Source organism: Amblyomma mixtum, chromosome 3 (genome assembly GCF_055824585.1).
Source record: "Amblyomma mixtum isolate Tamu chromosome 3, ASM5582458v1, whole genome shotgun sequence".
NCBI classification, from domain to species: Eukaryota; Metazoa; Arthropoda; class Arachnida; order Ixodida; family Ixodidae; genus Amblyomma; species Amblyomma mixtum.
The window spans coordinates 286487651-286514807 of record NC_143014.1 but is presented as its reverse complement, the minus strand read 5'-3'; the positions used below and the strand labels follow the sequence as shown (position 1 = coordinate 286514807).

At 44.9% G+C, this 27157-nt stretch overlaps 1 protein-coding gene across 1 annotated transcript; it reads right to left on the bottom strand.

Annotated features, from left to right (window-relative positions):
* Nucleotides 1-686: 686 nt before the first annotated feature.
* Nucleotides 687-17212, bottom strand: LOC149355080 (monocarboxylate transporter 9-like). Its single transcript, XM_089576060.1, has 4 exons — nucleotides 17005-17212; nucleotides 7281-7424; nucleotides 3438-4670; nucleotides 687-841 (listed from the first exon to the last, which is right to left on the bottom strand). The coding sequence occupies exons 1-4, from the start codon at nucleotides 17210-17212 to the stop codon at nucleotides 687-689; spliced, it is 1740 nt and encodes a 579-aa protein (XP_089432186.1).
* Between the last annotated feature and the right edge of the window lie 9945 nt (nucleotides 17213-27157).

The following is a 27157-nucleotide window of genomic DNA, read 5'->3' as shown; positions in this document are numbered from 1 at the left end:
CAGGGTATCAAATGGAGGTGTGACCTTATGAAATGCATCAAAACAAAAAAGAGAGAGTTAGCATTGCCTCCGCTATGACGAAAAGCGATCTAAGCAGCCTCACCGGTATCCTCAGCAAAGCTGTGAAGCTTTGTTCGCTAGCAATTAATTATATATAAGATAAGCGTTAACCCCCCCCCCCCCCAACGTACCTCCGTAGCATTAACAGCGCTGCGTTACGGTGCGCTGTGAACACCTAGGCAAATCGCAACGCCATTTTCAAGAGGTAAACACTGCCTTCTTCACAATCCCTTCCTCGAGGATTATACGGGGGCAGCTCCCACCGTTCCTTACACAATAATTTCGAGTCAGCGTTTGTGGTCTTTTTACTTTTTCTTTTCAAAAATGTTTGTCCAGCGTTAATGAATAATTTAAATTTAGCTTTTTTTGTAGTTCTGCTTTTCGTGGGTGATTCACTGAACAGGAACTCAACGGACACGGCAGCACTGCATGTAATGGGCACTGCGCAATCGCAGGCCTTCCTTCACGCCCAGGTTCTGGCGTCATGTTATGCTAAAACCTTACGTATGCTGCAGCAGTCCTGGAATGGTGAAAATGCACCCTCCAGTCAACTAAAAAGAAGAACAGTTGGAAATCCCGTCCCTGTTGTCTCTTCACTGAACGCCGTTCCGGCGAAGGCTGTGTCCTTAATGGCAGTGAAGGTTTTGGTCTTCCTCGCGTCTTCCTCGGGCTCGCCTCTCGCAGAAGGCGAGAGAGAGCAGCGTTACACCGAAGATGATGCAGAGACCAGACAGCATGCGGTACAAATTGTCGTATGATCCCATGGTATCCCGGAAGACACCTGGGTATCAAAAAGTGATTTCAATGACTCAACAGCCCAAAATTTCGTTAAGATTTCAATTTAAAAGAGCAACATCTAACGTCAGGTTTTCTTGCGACTAAAGCAATTCTTTGAAAAAAGCGTAAAATGCTCTTCTTCAAAATGTCCTACACGCCAAGGTGTTAATGTTCTGGTTGCTGGATCATGGCATACGCTATAATGAGACCTTCTGTTCTTCCAGACCAACAGACTCTGGCACCACGATCAGAAAACTATGCGCAAGTCTAATGCATCGTCGTTCGGGGACCATGCGCTCGCTATCCGTGGTAACCATGAAAAAAAAAACCATGAAGAAATCAGCTTTCTCGACCACATTTTGAACAAGAATAAATGAGTGATAAACGCAAACACCAAAGGTTAACTAAAAACCTGCATTCGTACGCATCAGACCTATTCCCCCCCCCCCCCCCCCCCCCCCTATGTTTGAATTCCGCAGCCATCTCTCCACCCAAGGCGTATTGTTACAGCTCTCGGAAGAGGGACCACACCCGAGGAACGCTAAGCGCACCAGGGCCATCTTTGTTCTGGGTGTCAGCAGGGCCTTTGACAACGTTCACCATTCGGCCATTATGACGGTTTGTCGCATCGTAACGTAGGGGAACGCACGCACTCCTACGTAGCAGCCTTCCTCCAAAACCGAATGGCAGAACTGACATTCGGTCAACTCTCCTCACCAACCCTCCGACTAGCCTGCAGAGGTTCACCTCAGGGCTCAGTTCTCTCCCCGTTGCTTTGCAACATTTCATTCATTCCCACGGCGAAAGCCCTCACAGTTATCTCCAACCTCTTGTACTCATTCTATGCGGATGAAATTAGGCTTTGAACATTCAGTGCTAATTATAGCCAAGTGAAGAAAACCCTCCAACTTGGGGTGGACATCGTCGCGGCGCACACTGGGTGGTGGACCTGGCATGCCCACCGACTAAATCAGAATTACTGCTCTTACACCCTCCAAAGTGCCGCACAGACACGTCCCCTCCACCCAATATTCAAGTCAACATTGAAGATCAAAATGTTCCCGAGGTTGATAAGGTGCGTATACTGGGATCAGTATTCAGAACAACTGCATGATTACTGCCACCAGTACTAAACTCCCCAACGCAGTCCACCATACCATGAGTCTGATTCTACGAATTGCGAACCACCACCGAAGGATGCGGGAACACTACCTCCGGATCCTTATACAAGCCTTCGCAATAAGTCGAGTGGTGCACTCCCTTCCACACTTGTTTCTTTCCAACGCGGATCCCGAAGACGTAAATGCAGTAATCAGGCAAGCCTAGAAACGGCCCTCAAGCTCCCCAGGCATACGTCGAATGCCTGTTTCCTACTCAACGGGTCCACAGCACCTCTGATGAGCTTATTTAAGCCTACTGTACAGACCAACCCGAACGCCTATCATCCACCACTTTGGCCCAGCACATTCTCTCTACCCTGGGCCTCAACCTTACAAGCTCCCCAGGACACAAGCAGCCCCCCGCGGGAGCAATAAACAATCCAACAACTCCCCAAAAACGTCACTCCGGTCCACCACCCACCTCGTTGAGAAGTCAGAGCCATTGCGTTGCACGAACACTACCACGAAAATACCAGTGCAGTGTATGTGGACGCTGCAGAATATGCCAGTCATCATTGCCTATGCCTTGACCGTAGTTCCCAACACACTTCACCGTATGGCTTCTGGTTCGATCAAAGCTACATCCTCACTAGAGGCTGAGGAAGTCGCCATTGCCGTGGCAAACTCCTACACCACTTCCACACTAATCTTCAGTGATTCAAAAAGGAACAGTCTACAATTTTTCACGAAGCACGATTCACATGCCTGCTTTCAAAATTCTCAATTCTCTTCAAACCCTGATCAGATCAAATCAACTCATATGGGTACCTGCTCATGCGGGCAACCTTGGGAATGAAGCAGCCCACAACATAGCTCGAGCACCTTTCAACCGACCAGGGTCAGGTACAGACCCAGGAAGTGCACGAGAACGCCTGGTTACCTTTAACGAAATTTCTCCCCACTATAGGGAGCAACGGCTTCAGTATCCCTACCGCCCCCACCCCCTTACAAATCCCTCTCTAACTCGAGCAGGTGACATGACGCCAGCTCGAATCCCATACCTTTCTATCCACATCTCACCTTGCCCTTATACATCCCGGCCTTTTCTCCCCTAAATGCACCCTCTGCGGGGCATCGATAGCAAACTTTCACCATATCCTCTAAATTTGCTGTGAGCTCCAGCCACCCTCTGAATGGCAAATCACCGACATAGAGGGATGGGAGACCGCGGTGTCCAGCCCGGACCGGGCTGCACAAAAGCAGCTGGTGGGCTATGCTCTAAGTGTAGCTGATGGGCACAAGCTCCCGACCACCCTACGCGATATCGAGCCAATCCATCAGTTGGCTGTAATCATATGGCTCAAGAATTAATGGATGTTTTCGTCACCACCACCGCACCAAAATATTTCCTTTATTAGTTTATTCTAATTTTCGCGGAGCCAGCTCTACTGTATAAATCTGCTGCAGTGGGTTCAGACAGAAATGCAGCACAAAAATCACCTATTAGAAATGGTCCTCCAAGAGAAAATGGCAGCATGGCGATGCCAAACATACCCCAGCACAGAGACAGCATGTGCACGCCAAAATGATCGCTCAGCAGCACCGGCTTCAGTGTCACCACACAACCACACGAAAGTCCCGTTGTCATAGCAGAGACGACGATGCATGCGAAACTGCCGGCGTGCGGCATGGCCGCCAGGGACGCGGCAGTCACCGCCAGGCACAGCGCCACGAGTGCGCTGCGGCCTAGTCTTGCCCTGTCCCACAGGAATGGCACCGTCAGCCGCCCCAGTATCTCAGCCACAGCTACGTATGTGATGATTGGCTCGGCCTCGTTCCTTGGCGTACCTTTGTCTAGGGCGTAGTCCAACACGGTCATTTCGAAAGTGTTGACAGTGTACTCGCTGATTGTGAATGTGGCCACAAGTAAGTAAAAAAAGGGTTTTCGGAAGAAATTACAGATGTCGCCACTCGACTCTTCGCCGTCCGATGGCCCTGTTACCAAAGCACCTTGCCTCTGTGCCAGTCTCGCGACAGCGTAGCTCTGCCCAAGTGCGCCACTTTTCAGGTCATTATTGTTCGAGTTTTCCTCAGACTGTGACGCATTGTCATGACTATCGCACTTAGTAGTGTCTTCAGCTGTGCCGAATACCATACCCTCCTGCTGCAACGCTGTCGGAGAACAGTCTTCGTTTTTTTCTGAAACAGCCTTGACACCGCTGGGTGGAGTGACCAACAATGAACGCTCTTTTGTTCTCGCCTCCTCGGCTACACTTCGCTCTTCTATCGAAGAAAGATGGTAAGCACCATCCCTGGTGTGATCTTTCAAAACACACGCTTGTGACATTTCTTTGGAGCTTTTTTTTTGAGAATTGGCTTTAGGAATACTTTTGCACCCAATAGTCACTTCGGGCTTCTTGCTTTCTGGTTGAGCTTTTGTACGAAAGCTGCTGTTTAGGGCGTGGATGCATCCAATCCAACTGCACGTTGTTACTGGCCGTGGTTTGTTCATGAGCATGGCGATAGGCAAGGTATTGAGTGCAACAGCAGACACTATAAGCAGGGTGCCATGCAGGCCGTACCCTTGTATGAGTGCTGACAGCACCAGAGGAAAGACCAGTGGGGCCAAAGTCATGCCGGTGTACTTGACACCGCTTGCAGCACCCCTGTACTTTTCGAAGTATAAAACGGCGTACATCGACAGCGATAGCATGATGATTCCATATCCTAACCCTGCAAAGAAGAGAAAGGGGAAGCGAAATAGAATACCTTCGACTTTGAGTTACATCTATGTTTGGAAGCTTCACGCTGCGCAAACTATTTGCTCAGAGAAGTTCGGCCAGTTGTTCGATGCGGACCTTTAAAATTGAAATCAGAGTGTTTTGCGATACTTTGGTGCCCATATTTGAGTGAGATCAATTGTAATGAATATATTACCATCATATGAATCCAGATGTACGGTTTCTATATATGTGCTTCCTCTGGGCAGTTTGACGTGTCTACAGTACTATTGTTCACTTTCATAGTCGCAACCTGTACATTTTGAAGGTGATGGAAATTCATTGCAGTGGATGGCTAATTATCTGAACTAAAGATCTGGTGTTTTTGGCAAGAACTGCGAGGAGTTTGAAAACGCTTCCTTTACCGTATTGTTTTTAGCCAGAGAAAAGCAGTGTTTACCTGGCTGTCCTTTGGAGGAGAGATAGAAAGAGGGGCTAGCAAAAACACACTAGGATGTTCTGCGAGCGACCTCGCAGAGTTGAATGGGATAGGATGAACGGTCATTTTTTTCGGTCACTTATTTGCTGACACACTCACTCGGTCCTACTCTTAAATTCAGTACTCTGCTTACCACGAATAAATAAGTCGTGTAACGTACTAACGGGGACAAAAGTGATATACTCCACGCGGCGGGAGCCGGAGAAACAGAAAATTGAGTTGCAACGCCATCTACAGGCGGCATCTGGGATCGACACAGCCAATGCGCGACCTTCATTATCAGGAGGCATGTCGCTTGGCTCGTTTCAATGTTTCGTGCTTTAGCTCGCCGAATGCCGCAGTTTTTCGTTTCGCCGGCTCCCGCCGCGTGGAGTATACCATTTTTTCCCAGATAGTACATTTTCTGCAGATCCGGGCATTAAGCATGCCCTCGTTTTGGGCCAACACAAGAAAGTGATGGTATGTTAACCTGTGAAAGAAGGCGCTACATTGACACACAGAAAAAGACAGGACGACAAGCACAGGCTCCTGTCTTTTTGTCTTCGCTGTCTTTTTGTGTCGGTCAATGTAAAGCCTTATTTTAAAACTTAACATTCATAATGAACTATCCCGGCAACATACCTTACTAAAGTGGTCGTAGCCGCTTCAGTAACAAGTCAGTCATGAGTGGAACGAGGTCACCAACTAAATAGGGTCAAGCACAAATGTCCTTTTCTTTCAGATCACCAGGAGTATAAGTTCAAACAAGGAAACGGTTTGATTTTAAACCCTATTCATTTACAGCGTTGGCGGCCGTAGTTACTGCAGCGAAACGTTTACGACGCTCTAGGCGTAAAGCAAAGCTAAAAAATAGCAGCCGAAGGTATCAGCAGTACCTCGCAATATTTGCAGTACGCACTATAGTCGCCACCACCTTCTCTTTCTTCTCTTTTGTGCAGACAAATTCGCCAAGTGGTGGCCTAGCAGGTAAATCGAAAGGTGCTGCTTGAGCTGCCCGTCCAAAACTAAAGCGCTTAAGCAGGTGGCGTTCATGTTGTACTTCAAGTGAGCCCTCATTACTACCAGTGCCGGAGCAAAGAGGGGCGCAGGCCATAGAGTCTGCACAGCTTGAGCCGCTTGGCCGCTGTACCAACACGCTCTGCCACCTACTTGTCTTGATAAAATTTGAAAGTGAAGAGGATTAGAGAGCGATGGCAGTGCACCCACTTAAAAGTAATTCTGCTTCTTCAAGAGCCTTTTTTTATATTTATCTGTACTCTTTTCATAAGGCGTTGAAATGTGTGGAACAATTTTAGTTTCCTGTCTTGGAGAAAAACGAATGACCTGGGCCAGGAGACTAAACAATCACTGCATATTCGCTGGAATAACTGGTACCTTAGTTCTCTGAGCTAAATTTCACGCAGGATTTGGTAGTTATATGGTATTTAATACGTGCGCGTTCCATAAATGCAACGACGACAAACGACGTCGCAAATGACGCATTTCCTTTTGGACCAACCCAGACGGTGATCACTGCTTATTTGTGCTGAGAGGCCAGTGTGCTATAAAAAATCTCTACGTTAATGTCTGGAATGACATACAGCCAGAGTACCTTGATAGTGCCGTCTTACGAGGCTTCTATATCGCCTAATGCATTCTCTGGCAGTATCCGTAGTCGTTTGCTGCGAAATTGTGGACCGACGTGGGGCTCGCATTAATTTTCGTTTGCGAAGGAGCCCACGCTTCCCGAAAATGTGCACCATGTGCTGCAGCCTAAATTAAAACAGAGTGAGACGGTTAAGATTACGGCGACGATTATGCACTACAGGACGAGGGATAACCGGCATCCAGTTGGACTAACCTACTTCATGCGTGTCGCTATCGTGGTCTTATGATGTGCTGAGAAGTCTGAGCCCTTTCTTCGTCCTCAGGCCTCTCCCCATGCCCAACAAGAAGTATTCGCTCCTGTGAGTCCCTTCTTTCACTGGTGGGCCTAACACGTTATTTGACATATTGCAATTGTAGGAGCTAGTCCGATTGACTGCGTGCAATTCATGCCCACAATTTCACTAACAAACGAACTCCGGGTAACTGCACTTCAATAGAGGCGCTCGACATATATTTTAACATACAGTATGATCTCACCAGCAAAGACTCCAAGAGTGACTGCCATCCAAATAATGTCGGGTGCAAAGGCTGAGGCGACCACAGCAATAAAGTACAGTATACTCCCCGCCAGGGCAATGTGGTAGGTGGACAGCTTCTTTTGAAGTAGGCTGACAACGAGTCCTGCAAAAAAGTGGAAAGCAGGTATAGTGCTCAAATAAGTTGGCAGGAATGTATAATTCTCCTCTGAAGACACTGCGACTTCAACATCTCTACTTCATGCTGTTGAGGCCTTCATATCACAGGGCATGAACAAGTTAGCCAGCTGATTTTTTTTTTTACCTTGCTGAAAACTTTCTTGTCGAAAGACAGCTTTGATATCAGTGTCATTAGCCAGTCAGAAAGGTTGACTTCGAACCCACAATGGCGGGGCTGAGTGGGTATAATGTTTTGCTATTAGGCATAATATCATGCGTTCTATCCCAGCCACAGCGACCGAATTTGGATAGAAGTACAGCGCAGAAGTGTCTTTGAAGTGATATTTCAAACTTACACTGGTGGTTATTCCGTAGTTAGAAAGAATAAAACGAGTACGGTGGCTGTCAACTATTTGCAACGACTGTTTTTTTGTATTACATGACCTGGAACGCAAATTTGCGCGACATATTTCAATTTGGTTGTTATCAGGCTTATAAAATAATATGTAAATAAAAAAGGAGCTAAAAGGTTACCTTGCTAGGAGCCTGAGATACAGTTGTCATCACTAGGTAAATGCACAATGTCAACGTTCCCAATAAGAGTGGTAATTTTAATGACAACAAGCATTAAAATTGCAGTGATTTGGCTGCACGTAATTGAGTACACGGATAGACACTAGTTGATTGCAATTGCATAAATTAATATTTGTTCATATTCATTGCGCATAGACCACGAATTCTCAATGGTTAGTTAGGAAAACCTCGACCCGCATAAGGATTCTGGGTTTTTTGTTTAGTTGGTGCAATTTGAAAGTAATAGCCTCCAACATGCTGTCGACCCTCAAAAGTTTACCGGAAGGGGTTGTGCGAGAAAAAATTTCCTATCGACACAGCTGCACATGCTTATGGTCTGAAATGTCTAGAGGTATGTGGGAATGTGCATACTTTACCAGCTGCTAGCATTTTAAGGCGGCTGTTTGGCAATTTAGTGCTACAGTAATTTGTTTTCCGAACACATACATCACGTAAGCTGTTTTGGCTTATCGGAGACTATCAAAAGCTTTTAAAATGTCTAAAAATATGGTCTCTAAGAGAAAAATGATCTAAAAGAAGGTTAAGCTTGTGCATGAAAGACGCCAGTTTGGTTTACCTTGATTGCGTATGCGAAAGCCCCTTTGAAGGCGCGAAAAAAATATAGTTTCTAAGAAATTCTGAAAAAAGGACGCGTGTGTTCCTTTGGCTCTGGGTACGAGTTGGAAAAATCGGCAATAATAAAGCGAACTGCTTCTGATACCCTTATACACCGCAGGATTATCTTTTAGATAATAGCCTCAGGAGGGATTGCTCATAACACCCAGGAAACTGACGGCAGCAAATCAGACGAACTTTCGAAATAGGCCAAACAGTCCACCAGTCACGTCACCTTGCGATTGATGTCCTTTCGGGCGGCCGACGAGCACAGGCTAAAAGAAGTTGAGCGGAGGTGGGATCTGGCTCAAAATTGTGAGAGTATAAAACGCTCGGGGGGTATACGAAAACAAGTGAACTGAGCTGAAAGCCTTCCTTTATATCCCCAGGCTTAAACGTCACTCACAGCCACGAGAATGCTTCATCACTTAGCAAAACAATTTTCATTGCTAACAACTCAAATTTCAACAGAGCAAAATTAATTCACCTTTTAGACCCTATTGAATATCGTGTCCTTTAGCACAAGAAAAGAAAAGCAGTTGGGGCATATGATTCGCTAAATGTAAACCTTACGTAACGGCGCTTAACCTTTCAGGAAGCCTCAGTAAAAATGGAAGAAAACAGAATAGAATTCAGTTTGCAGCGTTTCGTTGCGACATGCTGAAAGCGAATGAGATGGCTGGTGGTCATGCCGGAAATGCAAAATATTCCTCAAGAGGTCAAGAATTTTGCCGAGTTGTTGCGAATTATACTTTATTCTTGACTCTATGCCACAGTTGTCAAGGGTATTTGTGGTCATCTCCACTCGGAGACTCAAGCGGCAGTGTACAATGAAGCACGCTATATACTATCTACGTTGTAGAGGCGCCGTGCAAAAACAAATTTTGGCTACATCGCGCCAAAATACACGTGCTTTTGAGAGGCTTGCAGGCAAAGCAACTTCTCCAGTGCACGCAACTCATCGAAATAGCAAAAATTTGTTGGCACACAGCGCCGAGGTTAACCGCGTATTCGATACTCAGCAATGTGATCTGGATATTAATTACGGCTGACTACACGCGTCTGAATAGGTAAGGAGCCTAACAATAACAGTTAAAAGGTTAACTATTCAGTGTTAGTTAACCAGCCTGCTAGGTAGCACGTGTTAGCTGTATTCCGGTGTACTACAGCGTTAACAATGCTGCGGCGAAAAAAGCGCCCTTCTAACTCAAAAACCCTATTTCTCAAAAATTTTAGAAATCAGGCACCTGTATAAGGTGCCTGAGAGGTGTGAGTGCAGAAAAAACTATTGAGAACCGCGTGGTTACCGCAGTGAAAATTAGCCGCATATTTATGTGTAATAATGAGAAACTGGAAGCAAAGGAATAAAGCTGCCTCAAATTTACCGACACAGTGTAACACAGGCGCCTCTGTGTTGCTCTTTGCGGTCACGAAATCCCTAATTAAGCGTCATGATTTTATATCGTGTGAGCCTAGAAAGATATAGCATAGCGTTAAGGCGTTTACGTTAGCGTTTACTCTATTACTGCATGACGGACGACCCGGTTAGCGGAACGAAAATTGGAGGGGACACTTTGGTATGACGCGATTGCTTTAATAGGCTAATCCTTATGCAGGATGTTTCTAGTAACATGAACCAAGGATTAAAACAAAGTGGCTCAACGGGGCTGGGCGAAGCCAACGACATTTTGTCTCTCGTTGTGTGGCTCTCCTCAGAGTATTTTTTTAATCCGCTTGATAAATTAACGAGCTAAAATTAATTATGCAAATTTTCTATTGACTTTAGGGTCCCGTTCGCTCCATTAAGTAGCGGAGGAGGTTAAAAAAGAGGCAATGCAGTTTTTTGCAGAATCGTATCTTTTACGTGGTCCTTTTTTGGGCATTTAAATAAAGCCTGCCAAATATGAAAAAAAAAACAACACGTTACTGCGCTCACGCGATACCATATTAGAGCGCTACAAACTGTGTTTTGAACGAACAAAGCAAGCGCGCTGACCGTGCCCAAGCGAGCTGCCGCCGCTCAGTTAAATGAGCTGCTAACTGATAAAAAAAAAAGGAGGCTGCCTTGAAAGAGGCGACTCCACTGCTTTTCTTTCCTTTTTGTTTTGTCTATGCGATGGCTGAATTGAAACTCCGCGCGAATTGGCTGTCGATGGCCTGGTTGTCACTTATCACAGATCCCGACACGTGCTTTCCATGTTCAGGAAGAATGTTCTGACGCACTTTCAAGTCTGTGCTGAGAGCGGAGACGGCCGCTCACTTCGAGACGACGAGCGCGCGCATTTCGTTCACTCAGGACACGCTTGGCAGCGCTATAATGTTGTAGCACAAGACCACAATAACGTGTTTTTTTTTCATATTTCACGGGCTTTCTTTAAATGGTGGAAAAAAGAACAACGTAAAGTATATGCTGCTATTAAAAACTGGATCGGCTGTTTTGCAACCCCCTCTACAACATAACGAAACGCAAACGAATCTACAGTGAATACGGAAATGTTTGCCTAAATAATTCACTTAATTAACTGAGCAAATTAAATTTAAAAATGCTCTGAGAAGCACCACACGGCAAGAAAAAATATGTATTTGGTTACAGCCAGCTGCGGTGGGCCACTTTTTTTTAATCCTTGGTTCGAGTTACGTGGCACTGCGTGTATATACGCAGTTGGTCATTCTCATCTTTTGGCATGATTTAACGTATTTAAATTTTTATTTTTAACAACAAGGAATTTTTGCTCCCACGGGTGCATTTCACATCTGGAATCTTTGTCTGATGTGTAAACATATCTGATTGTGTTTATTTGTTCATATTGCATATTTATTTTCAGTTTTGCTGGAAAAAGAAAGAAAAGAAATCGCTTTGATGTACTGTCTTACTGCATACCTAGTTGATCTTTATTTACTTACCTGTTGTCCTCACCTTCAATTCATGCTGTAATTTCTTTTTAAGTGCTTGCAAACTTTCAAGAATGTATTTTCGTCTTTTTTCTTTACAATCCGCCTATATTTGTGGATATCTTCCAATTCGATTTCATTTCCTGGTCAACGATATTGTTGTGTAGCTTCCTGCCGCAGTATTGAGTTTTTCATACTTGTTAGTCATTTAAGCAGGGGGCTGAGGCCTTGTCAGGCGATATTGAGCCTTTAGCTTCAGCTCCTTCTTAGACAAATGTCTAAGCAACGAATAAAATAAAGGAAGAAAAAAGGAAAGAACGAAATGAAGAAAGAAAGAGAGGGATAGAAGGAAAGAAAACATTAAAGGAAGAAAGAAATAGAGTAAGGAAGGAAGGAAAGCAGGAAGGAAGGAAAATAGGAAGGAAAGAAAGGAGGAAAGAAGGGAGGAAAGAAGGGGGAAGAAAGAAGGCAGGAAAGAAAGTAGGGAGGAAAGAAAGGAGGAAAGAAAGTAGGCAGGAAAGAAAATACAAAGAAAGGAAGAAAGGAGGAAATAAAGCAAGAAAGAAAGAAAGGAAGAAAGAAAGGAAGAAAGAGAGAAAGACAGAAAGAAGGAAAGAAAGAAAGAAAGAAAGGAAGAAAGAAAGAGAGAAAGAAAGAAAGAAAGAAAGAAAGAAAGAAAGAAAGAAAGAAAGAAAGAAAGAAAGAAAGAAAGAAAGAAAGAAAGAAAGAAAGAAAGAAAGAAAGAAAGAAAGAAAGAAAGAGCCTTGGGAGATGTTATACCACCCCTGGCGCAGTGCTGCTGCGGTTAACCGTTGTGCCACTGCCCTGCGATCGCAGGTGGTGTCACTGATGTGGCTTGTGCGACGCAAGTTGCTCTTCCCGAGCGATCAATCATTAAATTAACTGCCACCTGCCATGATGGCCAGTTTGCTCACAATCCGGTGGGCAGATTGTGATGACGCCACAAGGTCCCGTGACATATACGCGGCCCACCTAGGTAGCTGTTCCGGGTATTTTTCGCTCACAAGGCCGACGCCGGATTTTCTTTAGAACGGGAGCCGTAACGCTATGCAGTTAAAGCTACGCAAGGCGGTTTAGCATAGCGTATGTCCGTATCATGTTACCGCAAGGCGAAAAAGAATTGTGATAATGGCAAATTCTACAGCATGGATTGCGGTCATAAATGCGTGTGCTTTGCAAGCGCTTCTACGCATTTAAGTGATGGATGTATTGAAAAGTCATTATCTCCGCATATTAGGACACTCGTCTGAATGACCACCTCACTTTACAAAGAGGCATTTACATTATTAGCCAGTGCTGTAACCAGTGCCAGATGACTTTAAATGCATCTAAGTGTCAAATAATTTCATTCAGCCGTAAGGGCGTTAGGAATCCCGATCCATCAACAGCTCGACAATGCCATGGTGATCCAGGCCTTTACACACAAATACCTTGGCGTTGGTCTTAAAGCAAACATAAACTGCTCTTCTTACGTTGCAGCCATGTGCGTTACGTCTTATAAAACTGTAGGATATATGCGTCCAAATTTACATAATTCACCCTCTAACATCCTCGAATTGGCCTACCTGAGTTTCGTCTCCCCACAACTCGAGTTTGCATCATCTGTCGGACCCCTCGTCCACTCTCCTTACCTAACTTGACTGAAACCATTCAAAATCGTGTGGCACGATTCATATCGAGAAACTATGACCATCACGCAAGCATGAAACAAATAAATGTGACATTTCTCTTGAATAATCCGATCTGTCACATTTAGTATCTCTTCTTTGCTTACTTCACAGGAATGTTTACAACAGCCCACCATGTCCTATTCCACTCAGTGCTTCTTCACGCAGAACCCAGCGGGTACATAATCAAATCATTTTTTATTGCGAAAGCAATACTACGCTCACTAACGGCCTTTGGCGTATCGACAGCCGGTAGCCACGTTTGACCTTTAGAATGACCTTAGATGTAGCAACTGTCTTGGTGGACACCTGAACCGCACCGTACAAGAAGGGAGGCACTGGGATTGAAAGAAGAAAGACGAAGAGGAGCCGTAGGGAAGAAAATGAAAATCCTATTTGAGGAAATGAAATCACGCAGTAACTGTCCCGCATCTCTCGGTGGGCACCCGTCTTCCGTTTGCAGAGGAAGGGAGTAAGTGGGAGTGACAGAAGGAACACAAAGAGGGCCCGTAGTGAAGAAAATGAATTACAGGAAAGGAAAGTACGCAGGAGGTTGCGCCGCTGCGCGGAGGAGAAGCCACAGTTGGCACGACTCCAGCGCAAGGACGGACACCGCGAGCATGAGCCATTAAAGGCTTTCGCCTTAAAATGAATTAGAGGAAAGGAAATTACGTACAGGCGTTAGTGACGTTATAGCATGACGTCATACCAGGAGCGAGGGAGGGGCTACCAACTCGGCTCGTCGGGTAACGGCGGCCGCTTGCCACGCCGCGCCCCACTATTCCCACTAGAGGCGCTGCATATGCAGTATAAAACACCTGCTTTCGCAACCTACCAGGCTTAACCAAAGCTAAGCCCCTGCCAATTTTTTCACGCAGCTGTGGTACTACTCCGGCATTCAATTCATCTGCGCTTTCTCGGACGATATCACATTGGAATGATCTTCCCAACATTATCGTTTCCAGAGCTAACCGCGACACATTTGGAGACAAATTTTTCGACCACCTCTCGCACTGACATCATTTAGCAAAGCTGCGGCTTGTTATGACTGATTCCATTCCCTTATCACGCTGATGTTTTGTAGAGTTTATTTTTTCAGCTTACGTTTCTGCTCTGTATTTTCAAATACATTTCTTGTGTTGCATTTGATAATAACCTCTTTTGCTCCTGTTCTGTAGTTTCGGATGTATTTCTTGTGTTACATTTTGATCTGATGGCATGTATTTTTCGCAGCCTTTATGAGCCCTTGTTTAGGTTTCATTGGTTAGTCACTACCCCTCTCCTCGCGACTTCGCTGCTCCAGCGAAAAGTCGCGATTTGATGGACAGCGGTTCGAGCTCCCTATAGGCATGCGGTTTTCGAAATTCGCTAGAAATGGACCATATTAGTTGAGCCACAGCGGCGAGTGTAATCGCATTTTCGAAATTCTAAAAACTAATATGGCTATTACTAACGGCCAGCTAGAAATATCTGATTGTAAGCAGGCGCCTATCGGTGACATATGAAAGGTTAACTATTAGAATTTAGCGAATCACTTTACCAGTTAACATGATTTGCCTGTTTTTCGGTGTCCGCGAACACTCATATTTCTATGCCGCAAAACGTTCTTTGCTTCAAAACTCTATATTTAAAAATTAGTGGCAGGCTTCTCTGAAACTCCAGGATATCAGAGCACTTCTGCTTCAATAAACTACCTGACCATTTTCACAGGGAAGAGGGTCCACAAATATTGTTACGTAGTGGTGACTGCAGTCGGGAGAGCAGGAATACAGCGAAAGTGGCTTCTAAACAAAACTCTTTACTTGGGCTCACGCGCCCACAAAGGACTGGATCACTAGGTGGTGGCGTAGCAATAAGCGTGCTCGGCGCTCATCGAACAAAATGCACTCCGCTCTCTGTCGTGCTCCATTTAAAGCTCATAGCAAGCTGTCAAGATAAATCGTGCAAAGTTACTAGAGCATTCTAGAACGACGTAGATTCAGCTCCTCCTGAATGCGATCAATCGAAATAAATCTGGTCGCGTCTTGCATCACAACCAAAGCGATAAAAGCGGCGTTCCGGCAGCTTTGAAGAATGAACAAACACTACAAAGATTCGCGGCAACATAAGTCATTTGCCTTAGAGCTATGGTTGACTTGTTCGATATTTTCCATAAAGCAGACTACGCAAAATGAGCACCTTGTATCTAAAGAAGCGATTTTACATTATTTGTGAGTGGCGTCTGCGAGAACTTTCCGTGTCTCTCCCCCATGAAGCTTAAAATTATGGATGATATGATTTTCATACAGTTAGCAATTTTAAGGCCAGTATTTACTCAGGAAAATGAAAGCAAGTAAAAAAATAAAGTCTGCGCTGATAGCAAAGGACGGACAGCCAGTGGTTCAAAAATAACAGCCGATTTATATAATTAATCTAATGCGAAGTAGGTGCAATAGCACTTGTTACCCCTGCTATACTTTTATAAGCGACGCTAAGTGCACCGCCGTTCTATGAGGCCACTCCGCCTTTTCATCGGCTGAGACTCGCGACGCGGCGTCTTCACTGTCTCCTTCACCCGTCAAGCTCATAGAGAGTGAGCGAGAGAGCAGCGGCGGCTTGCACGAAACAAATAAGACAGTCTTACACCCATTCTATTCTTATTCGCGGTATAAAAAGCTCTCTCGGTTTTGAGAACAGGAAAGGCACACAGCTAGTTCGCATTGCCGGTGGACGCCTCAAGCGCGCCACGAACGCCGACTAAAACACTGAGTTACCAAACTTTTAGCCGACGTTCGTGGTGGGCCTGAGCTGTCACCCGACAAAGGGACAAGCTATGCGCCTTTCCTTTTCCAAAAACCGAGAGAGGTACAAGCCCACCCGGGCTTCGGACTGTCATAGGCGAAACCCCTGATTGTGGCTCGAAGTGCTACGCACTAAAACCCTGAGCATAACGCAAAATATTCCAGGGTGTTTTATACACATTGTAGCTTAAAGCACGTTAAGCTACCCTAGCACATACAGGTGACGTAGATGCAGATTTTGTGCACGTCAAACCCACTACGCCTAGCTACCATTTCTGGATACAAACAAGCAGTTGCCGAGAAAATGTATCGAACTGAAAATATAACATGTTCTTGTTATTTCTATGGAATCATACACGCTGCAGTCTGGCGTACCGGTTGGATGGCTGGCTGCAAAGCTGTCATGAGCTGGTGGGATTTCAAGAGTGTACTTCAAGAGTGCAGTTTTACTTTCCTTCAATGATCGACGGCATACGTTTTTTCGTTATTAAAACTGAGCTCGCGACATCGGTAATGCTTCCTCCCCGGCACTCGCCCTGCGTACGAGTGCACCAGCATCCAGTGGTCAGTGGTCTATTTTGCGGTGCCCACAAAGGTCTTATGTTTGGGAGGGATAGGGGAGAGGACGTGCAATAAACGAAACATCAAGGAGACGATACACACATGGCGCTGTGTTTCAGTCGTCTTTTGCTGTCCAGATTATTTTTTTTTCGCGCTGCCAGTTCCAAGAGAAAGAACATGCCCTACTGTCTAGACCAGTGAACCGAACTCGTCCGATGATCAGGTATTCCACTGGATCACTAGCTTCCAGCGGCGCTGCTCTTTCTAAGGAAGTTTTTGTGACCTTCTTTGTGTGTAAATACCCATTAATAAAGCATGAGCTCAGGCAGACCCCTAACAAAGTTAGCATGTTTGCACACACATTTAGTGGGAAGAAAACGTGGCCCTCATAAAGCACACCTCGCTGTGCTTACCGCGACACGCAACTGCAATCGCATAGTATGCAACAAAAACGTACCAGCCAGATGCGCCATCAGTCCGTGCACAGTCAGGGGCCAGTTCGCGCTTTCGTGGCTTGCACCAAACTCGTCCATAATGGCCACGTAGAACAGAGCCCCATTCTTTATTATTAGCGAAGCAAGCATAGCCGACAGCGCCGACAATGGAGGCAGGGCCCAGCAGCTGTCCAAAACGATGCTATTGCGCTCCACGGCCTCCTTCACCATACTGGATAAAAAGGCAGCGCTGAAAAGTACAGAAATTTTAATTAGAAGGAACCACTGTAATGACATCTAATAAAGAACCACTAGAAGTGAGTTAAATTTTTTCTGGATGATTTTTTTCAAAACTTGCAATGGCATAGTATTTCAAACTCAAGGAAATAAAAGTGCCTATTTCCTTATTCCAGGGGATCCCCTATTCAAGTTCCCGAAAGACCAGTTACTTGCCCCTCAAACAGCCCACTGAGGTAAAGTGTCCCTTCCAGCATTTCTTATAAGTAAGAAAGAAAATATTACTACGGTTATGCTTTCTCTTTAACGCGTTCGAACAGCGCAACTGTTGAGTGATTTTTTTATTTGGGCTTTTGAGGTCCGGGGCATCATCCTGTTAATCGTTGCCCAAGACTCCTCTTTTAATGCAAAAGCATTTCTTGTCTGATGAGTGGCGTGTACTATCAGTAAAGAATAAAACACGAACAAGAAAACTGATATAGCAACTCAAAAACATCAACATATTAGCTCCTGGAAGCGAGGCTGATTAACACTTCTGAGCAAAAGCCTTGCCGATTTCTAAGTGAAATTGAGTTCCGCTGCTGCTGTGCTTCGCCTGGACAAGATCTTTTTGTTTTGCTGCAAGGGCCTCAATTGTCCTCTTCGCGTTTCATTTTGGATGATAGTACACGACCTGTCGACAGAGCGTGTCATGAAAGCGTGTCCGCACAAAAAGTACTACTCGGAAAAACCACTCCCTTCGGTTGGCGTTGTCTTAAGCGGTAAGCGATGACTGATAAATGAAGATAAATTGATGCTTACTTGGTCGTTTTAGCGTAGTACATTCTTAGAAGTCACACTCTACTACGCAAAATAGAAACGTCGCGCTTGCGGGCTTAGGGCGTTTTGCGCGGCTAAAAAGAAACGCTGGCGGAAAAGGGGAGGCGACCATTGCTGTTGAATGCACATCGTGGAACTGAACGGAACTTCCAATTTTGAAACTACTGCACAGACCACTGCTCGCGTCCTAACTGTGAGCCTAGCCTAGATGAGGTCTTTTCTACTGAGTCGTATATGGTGCAAAAGCTTGGAGCACAGTCAAGTTGCAAATTTTCTCTCTTAATGTTCGGAGCGCGCGCATGAAGATCTTTTTGAAATTAAGAGTACCATTGTACTGTTTTTAAAGATTAATTCTAGAAATAAAAGAAGCAAATCACAATGACAAAAAAATACAGTGCGCAGGAATGCAAACACAATGGGAACTGACGACAAATGACCCCGCATTGTTTATTCGCATGCTAAAAATAAAAGCGCTTCCAAAGGCAGACCAATTTTATATTTTGAAAATATATGGCATTAAAACACACAGAAAAAGAAGAAATGAGGCCAATCATTAAAATAAACGCAATAAGCATGCAGAGTGCGCATAAGAACTAAAATAACGCACAGAATGGTAATAAATGATGTAGTAACCGTTAGTAGAAGTGCGCAATATTACAACTCTCACAAATATCACCAGAGCAGAGCTGGAATTTGGGTGCCTAGCAGCAACCCAAAGGCCAAAGAAAAGTACAAAAAAAGTAGCCGGGTGTAGTGCATGATGTGTCTCATCTGAAGTCCACCTAAACGTCGTCTAAAATCACTTATGGTTGAATGGCTGCCAATATTATTTATTTACAGGGTCTGTTCTGAAAGTAGTAGGACTGGTTTTTTTCTGGGCGAACGGCCGGACGAGAGGTGGTATGCGCGTGCAGAATCGTTGAAGGGGGATATTGGGAATGCTGGGGAAAATCGGCAGTCGGCTCTCGGCCGTTGAAGAGAGGAGGTCGCTTGTACTGTGAACCCCTGTCGAAACGTCTCGTCACGCAGAGTCATCGAGCGTTTACTGGATCAGCGATACGCGATCAAATTTTGAGTAAATCTTGGTAAAACGGGCAAAGAGACTCACAACATGATTAAGGAGGCCTACGGTGACGCTTCCATGGGTAGATCAGGTGTTTTTTGAGTGGCACAAGCTGTTCCGAGAAGGTAAGGAAAGAATGGAGGAAGACGACCGCTCCAGACGCCCTTCTACCAGCAAGACCAACAAAAATGTGTAGCGAATGAAACATTTACTTAACAATCATCGTAGAATGAGTATCAGAATGATTGCTGATGACTTGAGCATTCCTCAAACCCAAGTTTTTGAGATCGTGACAGAAAACTTATCCATGAGGAAAGCGTGCGCGAAGTTGGTGCCGGGAGTGTTGTGAGAGGAGGAAAAGGCCAACCGGTAGAATCTTATTCATCATGTGAATGAGGACCCCGATTTTTTGCCCAGCACAAGGCGGCAACGCTGCCTCAGCCCCCCTACAGTCTCGACTTGGCCCCGGCAGACTTTTTTCGATTCCCGAGAATAAAATCGACGCTCAAGGGGAAACATCACGGATCGGTAGAGGTGGTTCAACGGGCCGTGATGAGGGAGCTAAGCAGCATTCCGGTCCAGGCGTTCCTGGAGGCGTACGAAAACTGTAAAACTCATTGGCAGCAGCGTGTAGGTAGGGAAGGGGGCTACCGTGAAAAATTGCAATCGTTTGTGCTATTCTCTTGAATAAATTTTGTTTAAAAAAAATGAGTCCTACTACTTTCAGAACAGACCATGTATTTACAATACTCTTAATCGCCTAAGCATTGCAGAGAGGAATGGGGATGAAATAGTATTCCATGCAAAGAAAATAAATACCGGGCGACATTTGTTACAGCAGTGAATATTTGTGAAGCTTTTTGGTCGAAGAGTAGGAAGTTGTATAGAGAATACTTTAATAAAAACAGTATTAATAACCAAACTGCACCTACATTAGAGTAAACAACAAAGAACAATTAAAAAGCACACCATAATATTAGCAGCAAACGCCTGATAATACAAAATATCAACCATAGCACTGAGACTTCACAGAGTAAAAAAAGTCACCTTCGCTGCAGCTCCGGTACCAGATAAAATAACAATTTCAAATTGATGGACACAATTTATGCATGTTTTTCTGCCGTCCGCAGAGTGAAGCCTTGAATATCAGCAGCATTGATATGCACTCGGCGCAGCACTGTGCGGCATGTAGCTTGGCTAGTTTGTGACAGAAGAACATGAGGAGGAAACAGCGTCTGATGAATCATACAAACGGCTTTGACGCAGCAAGAAAAGAAGGTGGTTTACTGCTTTCGATAGAGAGCTTTAGTGCCATGGTACGGTAAATATTGCCGACTGTAGCTGGCTGGGGCTGTAGCTGGGGGCGTAAATAAAAGCAGCAAAAACGCAAAAAGGAAGCTCAAGTCAGGGCTTGCTTTAGGCGTCATCGCTTTCCGAAATACGTGTCGCCTTCAAATGTAAAACTTGATGTAAGACTGAGAGCTACGATAACTTCCCCTGTAGTCTAACTGCTGTGATTTGGTAGGTAGCAGGTGAAATGATAAATATTAGAATGGCATAACCCATCCAAGTACTAATTTCAAAAAGTCCATGAAGATTAACTGAAATAAGCTTTCAGAAAATAATAGGTAGCACTCCTAGAGGAGCTTGCGTTTTAGTTTCGGCCTGTTTTGGTTGCAGCCTTCCCCCTGAGATTAAAGGTGCAGTGAAGAGGAATCTGAACTCGTATTTTTGCCGCGGGAACTCTATTTCCTCGTTCCCAGCATTCTTAGAAACTGCGACTTATTGTCCTGTGTGGCCGATTTCCCTAATTAAATCGGATTAACGTCCGGCTGCCGCCTTTTTTTTTTAAATTCTACCCGTAGGATCGGCGGAGACGACCAACGCGTGGAGTGGCTTTCAGCCAGCTCCGTGGAGGCTTTGCTTTCGCTCTATTTTGTTTTTTAGTTGCTGTGAATAAATAGTTTCATTTGCAGATAATATAGCCGCAAAATAAGCCCGAAGGAATAAAAATACGCGTGGACTATTTGCTACTACGGATTACTATGTATTACTCCGCCGATGGCAGAGCGGCAAGCCGCCACGGGACTGGGTGAAAGGCGCTCGGCGCGTTGGTCGACTCCGCCCACCGTACGAGGGAGAATTCAAAAAAAAAAAAAAGGCGAGAGCCGGATGTTAATTCGATTTAATTAGGGAAATCGGCCACACAGGGCAATAAGTCGAAGTTTCTAAGAATGCTCGGAACGTGCAGATAGATTTTCCGCGGCAAAAAGACGAGTTCAGATTCCTCTTCACTGCACCTTTAAGACGGCAGCAGCAAGGTACTATTGCACGCTGCCGCTTGCCCTTTTAAACTACCGGGAATTTTCGTCAGTACTTTGGAAATGCTCTCTGCACTTCTCAAAAAAAAAGAACATAATACATCGGCACCAATGGAGGTTATTTTCGGTAGACCCAAACACAAGTTCTTGCTTCCTGTCTATAGCGTTGACAGGGTTCTCCGGCGATGGCATGATTTTTTTTTTACATTAATGGCGCAAGGCAGGACTACAAAGAATGTCATAGCTAGCGTATTCTGCGACTAAAATGAGATGAGGTGGGGCAAACGAACCAATTTTCTCCAAAATTTCCTCCCGAGAAGCCGTGCTCCAGTTCTGAGGAAAGCTTGTTCCCATTAGAGAACCAGTGGGTATCCAGACACACTAGACATACCACGACGTCGACGTTCAGACAACTAGGTCTCTGTTGCGGCCCTAACTGAAGAATTAGCAGTTCGCAAATAAATGCTAGTCAGTATTGGCACAGGCGCTTAACATAAATGTTTCAAAAAGCTTTGCTTCGGAATTGTTGGTTATTAGCCTATGATCCCAAGCAAATTTTTTCTGCACCAAATGCGGGATTTTGAGAGTCCAGAACAAACGAACGCAAACTGAATAGTGTGAAATAAATACAAGAAGAATAGGTTAAGGATGAAAAAGTCTACACATTCTCACACATAACTTGCATGTGTACGGTTCATTACTTTGCCACTGAATATTAGTGCGCAAGGGATTCATGTACACATTTTTCAAATTCTTAGACTAGTATAATTTTAAAAAGACGCATTCGCAGTTGCGCACTAAATATTGTTAAAATTGACTCAATTATCAAAGCAAAAAGAAATTCAATGCAAAAACAGACACTCAGAAATAATGAGAGACGTCATAATCATACCTTTCGCTGTTCCGATGTTATACACTCCTAGCAGGCACAAGCACACTGAATAGAGGTTTGAATATTCCCGTTGGCAGGTGCTTGCAGCGCATTCAGGTGGATTCGATAACACCAGGCTCCTTGATGAAGCAGGAGGCCAGATCTTGGGGTGCTTAGTCACATTACGATAAGAAAGAGAGGTGTGGAGGGAAGCGCCACGGTTCCGCTTTCTAAATGTTTGGTAGGTGGCTGATGTACCCTCGTGTTCTGTCCAAGTGTCGAGGGTGCGGATAGTAAATAGGAGAAGCAAAATTATGCTGACGTAGAAACCATGGACAGGGTTTATTGACCATGCAGTCGCAGGTGTGGATGCAGACGTGCAAGTATCCGTCAGCAAAGCGTGAGCAACGACACAAAATGAAAAAGAAAAATCAACCGGAATTCCGGTATTTACTATGCGCTCAGTGCTGAAAGCAGTATAACAGGCTTCAAGTCACGGTTTCTGCTAGCGCCGCGGCAAAAACGCCAGCACAATCTGCAATTCCGGCGTCTCTGTATTGCCGCGATAGTTGATGTGGCACGATTATGGGAGGCGATTCTAAAAATTACCATATATGAGGCACGTGCCTCTTTGCGCTTCAGTAACAAATAAAGCCCTACGGATGGATGTTTATTGGTGATAACTTTTGTGGCATATTATTTACCTCCTTCAGCGAGCGTACCTTCAGTGGTACGATATTGTAACAATATAAAATTTTTCCTAATTCTTTAGCCGTCCGAAAAGACGGCATGTCGTATGTAATTTGCACTCCTTGTAAATCAGGAAAGTACTGGTGCAGAACTGTACTGATGACTCATTACTGTGATAAATAAAAAACAGCTGATTGAACTCTGGACATTGACTAGAGCAACGAATGTAATGCCCTAACAGAAATGAGAAAAATATGCGAGTTTTGTTTTAAAGTTAGCGAATTTAGTGCGTTATCAGTTTGACTGCCCTTAGGCGAAAATTCCGGCGTGCACCTCTGCTTAGCCGCCTAGTGAAGCCCCCGGCGCCCGCAGCGAGCCAAGTGAGAGTACCGCCTTCCGATGAAAGGCGAGAAGGAAAATGTGCATCTGCGGAGGTGGAGAGGAGGGCACAATGACGCCCCGAAGCGAGCGGCGAATGCGGACAGAGGGAAAGCAGGCCCGAAAAGAGCGGGTGTCATCTGCTAATTCAACATACGCGGCGCGCCAACGCGAAATATATATAATACAATAAAATTAAATGCGTGAGAAGCATTAGCGAGCCATAAAGCCAGCCGAACTAAAGCGAAGCTTTAATGTACCGAATGCAAAGCACACAACGATTATCCAACCAAAGAAGCCAGCCAAGGTGAAGGAAAAATTAATTAGAGCAACTTTCAGCCAGTGGGATGCAGCAAAACGGAGTGCCAAATAGGAAAGCAGAAAAGGAAAAACTGTAGCATACAAAAAAAGCGTCACCCTGTAAGCGCATTCTGCTTACGCAGTTCATCGCATCCCACCACTGAGCTGCCAGATTTTTTGTTTTGCTCAACGCCTCACAAACAATGAAAGCAGCTGAAATGGATTTTACACGTAACGATCGTGAAATAATGGCTGGCGCAGAACTTGGGAGCTGTACTTGACGTGCAACCGGCGACTAATCGGAAAATTTTTCGTTTATTTCATACTCGCAGCATTTTAAGGTAATTGCATGGAATATGCATTACTTCAGACCCGTCAACATCACTAGCACGTTTCCTCTGTCATGTGTTTTTGGCTTAGCCACTCGACACATTATTGCAGGTGTATGGGGGCCAATTGTGGGAGCCAGTTGGAGCCAATTGTGCTATAATCCGGAAACCATAAGCTATGCCATATAAAAAAGCCTGGCGAAATCTCCGGCGACGTTGTTTGGCAAGTTTCCGGAGCTGCAATAGGCTCAGAAAACATTCCGCAACGTAATACGATATTTCGATAACTAATACGATTGCGTTCATCTTCTGCAAATGTTTGTAAATTAAAAAAAAAAAAAAATATTGAGCAAGGTAAGCATGGCTGTTTGTCTAAACTTAGGCCCTAAAGGCGGTCCTAAAGCTCCTTTTGTCAGAAAGCTGTGCAGAACTTCGCATATGAAATCAATCTGACTTAAGCTGCCAGAGACACAGGGTGTATGTTCGAAGCTCCTTCAATGACGATTCAATAATTTATAGAGAGCAGTTATACTTGCTCGTTGCCACGCTGATAATAAAATACCATAATGTTCGTGGTATATGGTCAGAACGTGCAGTTATTACACAAACAAAAAAGCTTCTCCCACCAAATTTTGGAAGTGTGAGAATCTCTAATCAATCAGCGAATTAGTTTCATTTCATGATTTTTTTTATAAAGTCTTCTTTGCAGGTTTAAAGATTGCGAAATGCCGGAAATTGGGTCTAGCGCTTCTATAATGCAGGTGGTATATATCAGAAAGGTATATAAAAAACAGGTTGCGAACACAAGCAAAAAATGTCCAAAGTGAAATTAAATTTGATATTCAAAAGTGCAAAGGCCTTGCGGGCAACACCAATGTCTCTCCAGAATAAAATATAAAACCAGGCGTTAACCTCCTTTCTATATATGCTCGCGCCCATTCGGTAGATAAAGGGTAAGCTTGGTAACATGTAACATGTTGTTCTTGGTAACATGTAAAATGCATAACGTGCATTATGGGAATAATTCTCGATGAACCGGTCAAAAATTCATAAAATGTCTTCGTGAACGTTGCGCAAGCCGTAAGAGGGCGGCACGAATTAACGAGAAGCAAACGCGGGTGAATTTCCTTTCTGGCGAAAACGGCGTAAACAAGCCCAGCACTACTGCTGTAAACAGACAGCGCAGCAGATGCGCCGTTCCTCATGCTGCCTGGGTGATTTTGGAGGCACCATGATAAAGCGGCGCCGGTTTTTCGCTATAAATGTCAGGGCATGCAAAGAAAAGGTGCCGCTGTCGGGCTTTCATGCTCATATCATCGGCGCTGCGAAACTTGTTTACGCAGAGAACGCGCGCAAGAAAAAATGTGAATGTGGATATGGCCTTCATTCGTAGTAATTTGAAAGTATGATGGTGCCCGCGCACGGTCCAAGCCACCTTTTCCGTTGTATGACGCCACACACTCTGCTTCCACATATTCAGGCTAGCCTCATCACGCTGAAGTTCGGTACATTTGACAGGCTTCGTCACCAGCGTCATCACGTTTAGGGAAAGTCGGGTAATATTTGAAACTTGTTCCTCAGCTTCGACACAGGCAGCATTTCGTGGCCCATTTAACACTTTGAGCACACCCTGGGGCAGATGCTGCAGCGTTACAGATTAGACTATCCTCACTGTTAATAAGTAACAGGCGAGCACAAAGCTATGACTGAAATAAAGATAGTCGTGTTATGCATTGGTAAACAGCTCTGAGGTACTCTCGGTCCCCATAGGATGCTGATTTGGCGGTGCAGACTTCTTAGGCGGATCTCGGTGTATCTACTACGGCATTCTGCGAAACACCTGACAACACTAACGAAATTTCATTTCTCGAGCAGCTGTAGTGGCCATTCGTCAGACCGAAGGTGGTGTGTGGATAGATGTGCGGAAAGAAGAGCTGCAGTGGCCGTGTCACTCGGCGCGGATGCCCAAACTGCGCCACATGAAAGGGATGAACGAAGAGATAAAAGGGGAGACTTTGAGCAGCTACAACTCACGAGCATTCGTGACTGGGAAGAAACGACCCGATAGCATAAGGAACCCTAGAACAGCACCGAAGTACAGTGCATGGACAGAACACCAAAAGCGCTTTAGGTTAGAGTGTGCGTGTGAGCGATATTTTTAATTCGGGAAAAAAGCGTGGGCTAGCAAAGCCGACAGCGTCATTTAAAATAGCGGCGCCCTTCCCACGGTGAGCTAATTAGTCGGCTACGCCCCACTGCGGATTATGGTCGTGGCGAATAACTGAAATCCTAATAAAACACGAAACGAATGGTGCATGAATGTTCCCTTTTGCATCTATTTGTCTGAACTATAATGAAAGAAAACAAGTGCCACTTTAGACAGCGTCTAACGAAGGGCACACATGGGACGAGTGCTACTAGCAACTGCAAAGTTAATTAGAAATTACGCGCAGCCGCTGAGAAGTGTGTGCATATGCACGGTGACACGACTACTGAAAAACCCCTACGGCATTTCCACTTTCCTAAATTTCATTGTTTGCGCTAGGATATTTCAGTCAGAAAATGCCACCTATTTTAGATAGATCGTCATATCCAATGCTACTAAACATGCCGAAGACAGCAGAGTTGTAGCTATGAAGTTAGAATCGCAGGGCAGTGGCGTATCGGTTAACCGCTGCACCACTGGGCTTAGCAGTGACCTGAAAACTACCGGCGATCGATGAATGTAACGTAGACAATGAACAGTTCCAAATGCATGGGCATTAACTCAATAATGATATCGCTGCATACCATTAAGGCGGAGTTTAATCATTTTTTATATTCATTGATACCTCAAAGGTCCCGATGTGGGACATTACACGAGGGGAACGTGACAAGTGTCCTCTCTACTTTTTGAACGCATTTCTTATGTATCAGGCGACTGTCGTTGCTATAACAGCATTAAACTTGGCGCGTCACAGTTGAAGGACCAGAGGTTTTGGACGGACACCTCTGCCGTAAGAATGACAGGTTCCCCTGTGAACGCACCCGCGAGAAAGTAGGTAAACAAAATATGACGATTTCCCGGGAATCGTCAAGCAGTTTAGACAGGAGAGAAAGAAAAATAAATATGTTTGAAGCCTTCGTAACCACATTCTTAAAAAGAAATTGCGATTGCATTTAAGTTTC

What these genes read in the sequence shown, in the direction of transcription:
- LOC149355080 (XM_089576060.1), bottom strand. Translation starts at nt 17,212, where the DNA reads ATGGTGAAGGAGGCCGTGGAGCGCAATAGCATCGTTTTGGACAGCTGC. An exon ending in ACTGATGGCGCATCTGGCTG is followed by an intron (nt 7,425 to 17,004) that starts GTACGTTTTTGT and finishes ACTTTTTTGCAG; the next exon opens with GACTCGTTGTCAGCCTACTT. An exon ending in CACTCTTGGAGTCTTTGCTG is followed by an intron (nt 4,671 to 7,280) that starts GTGAGATCATAC and finishes TCTTCTTTGCAG; the next exon opens with GGTTAGGATATGGAATCATC.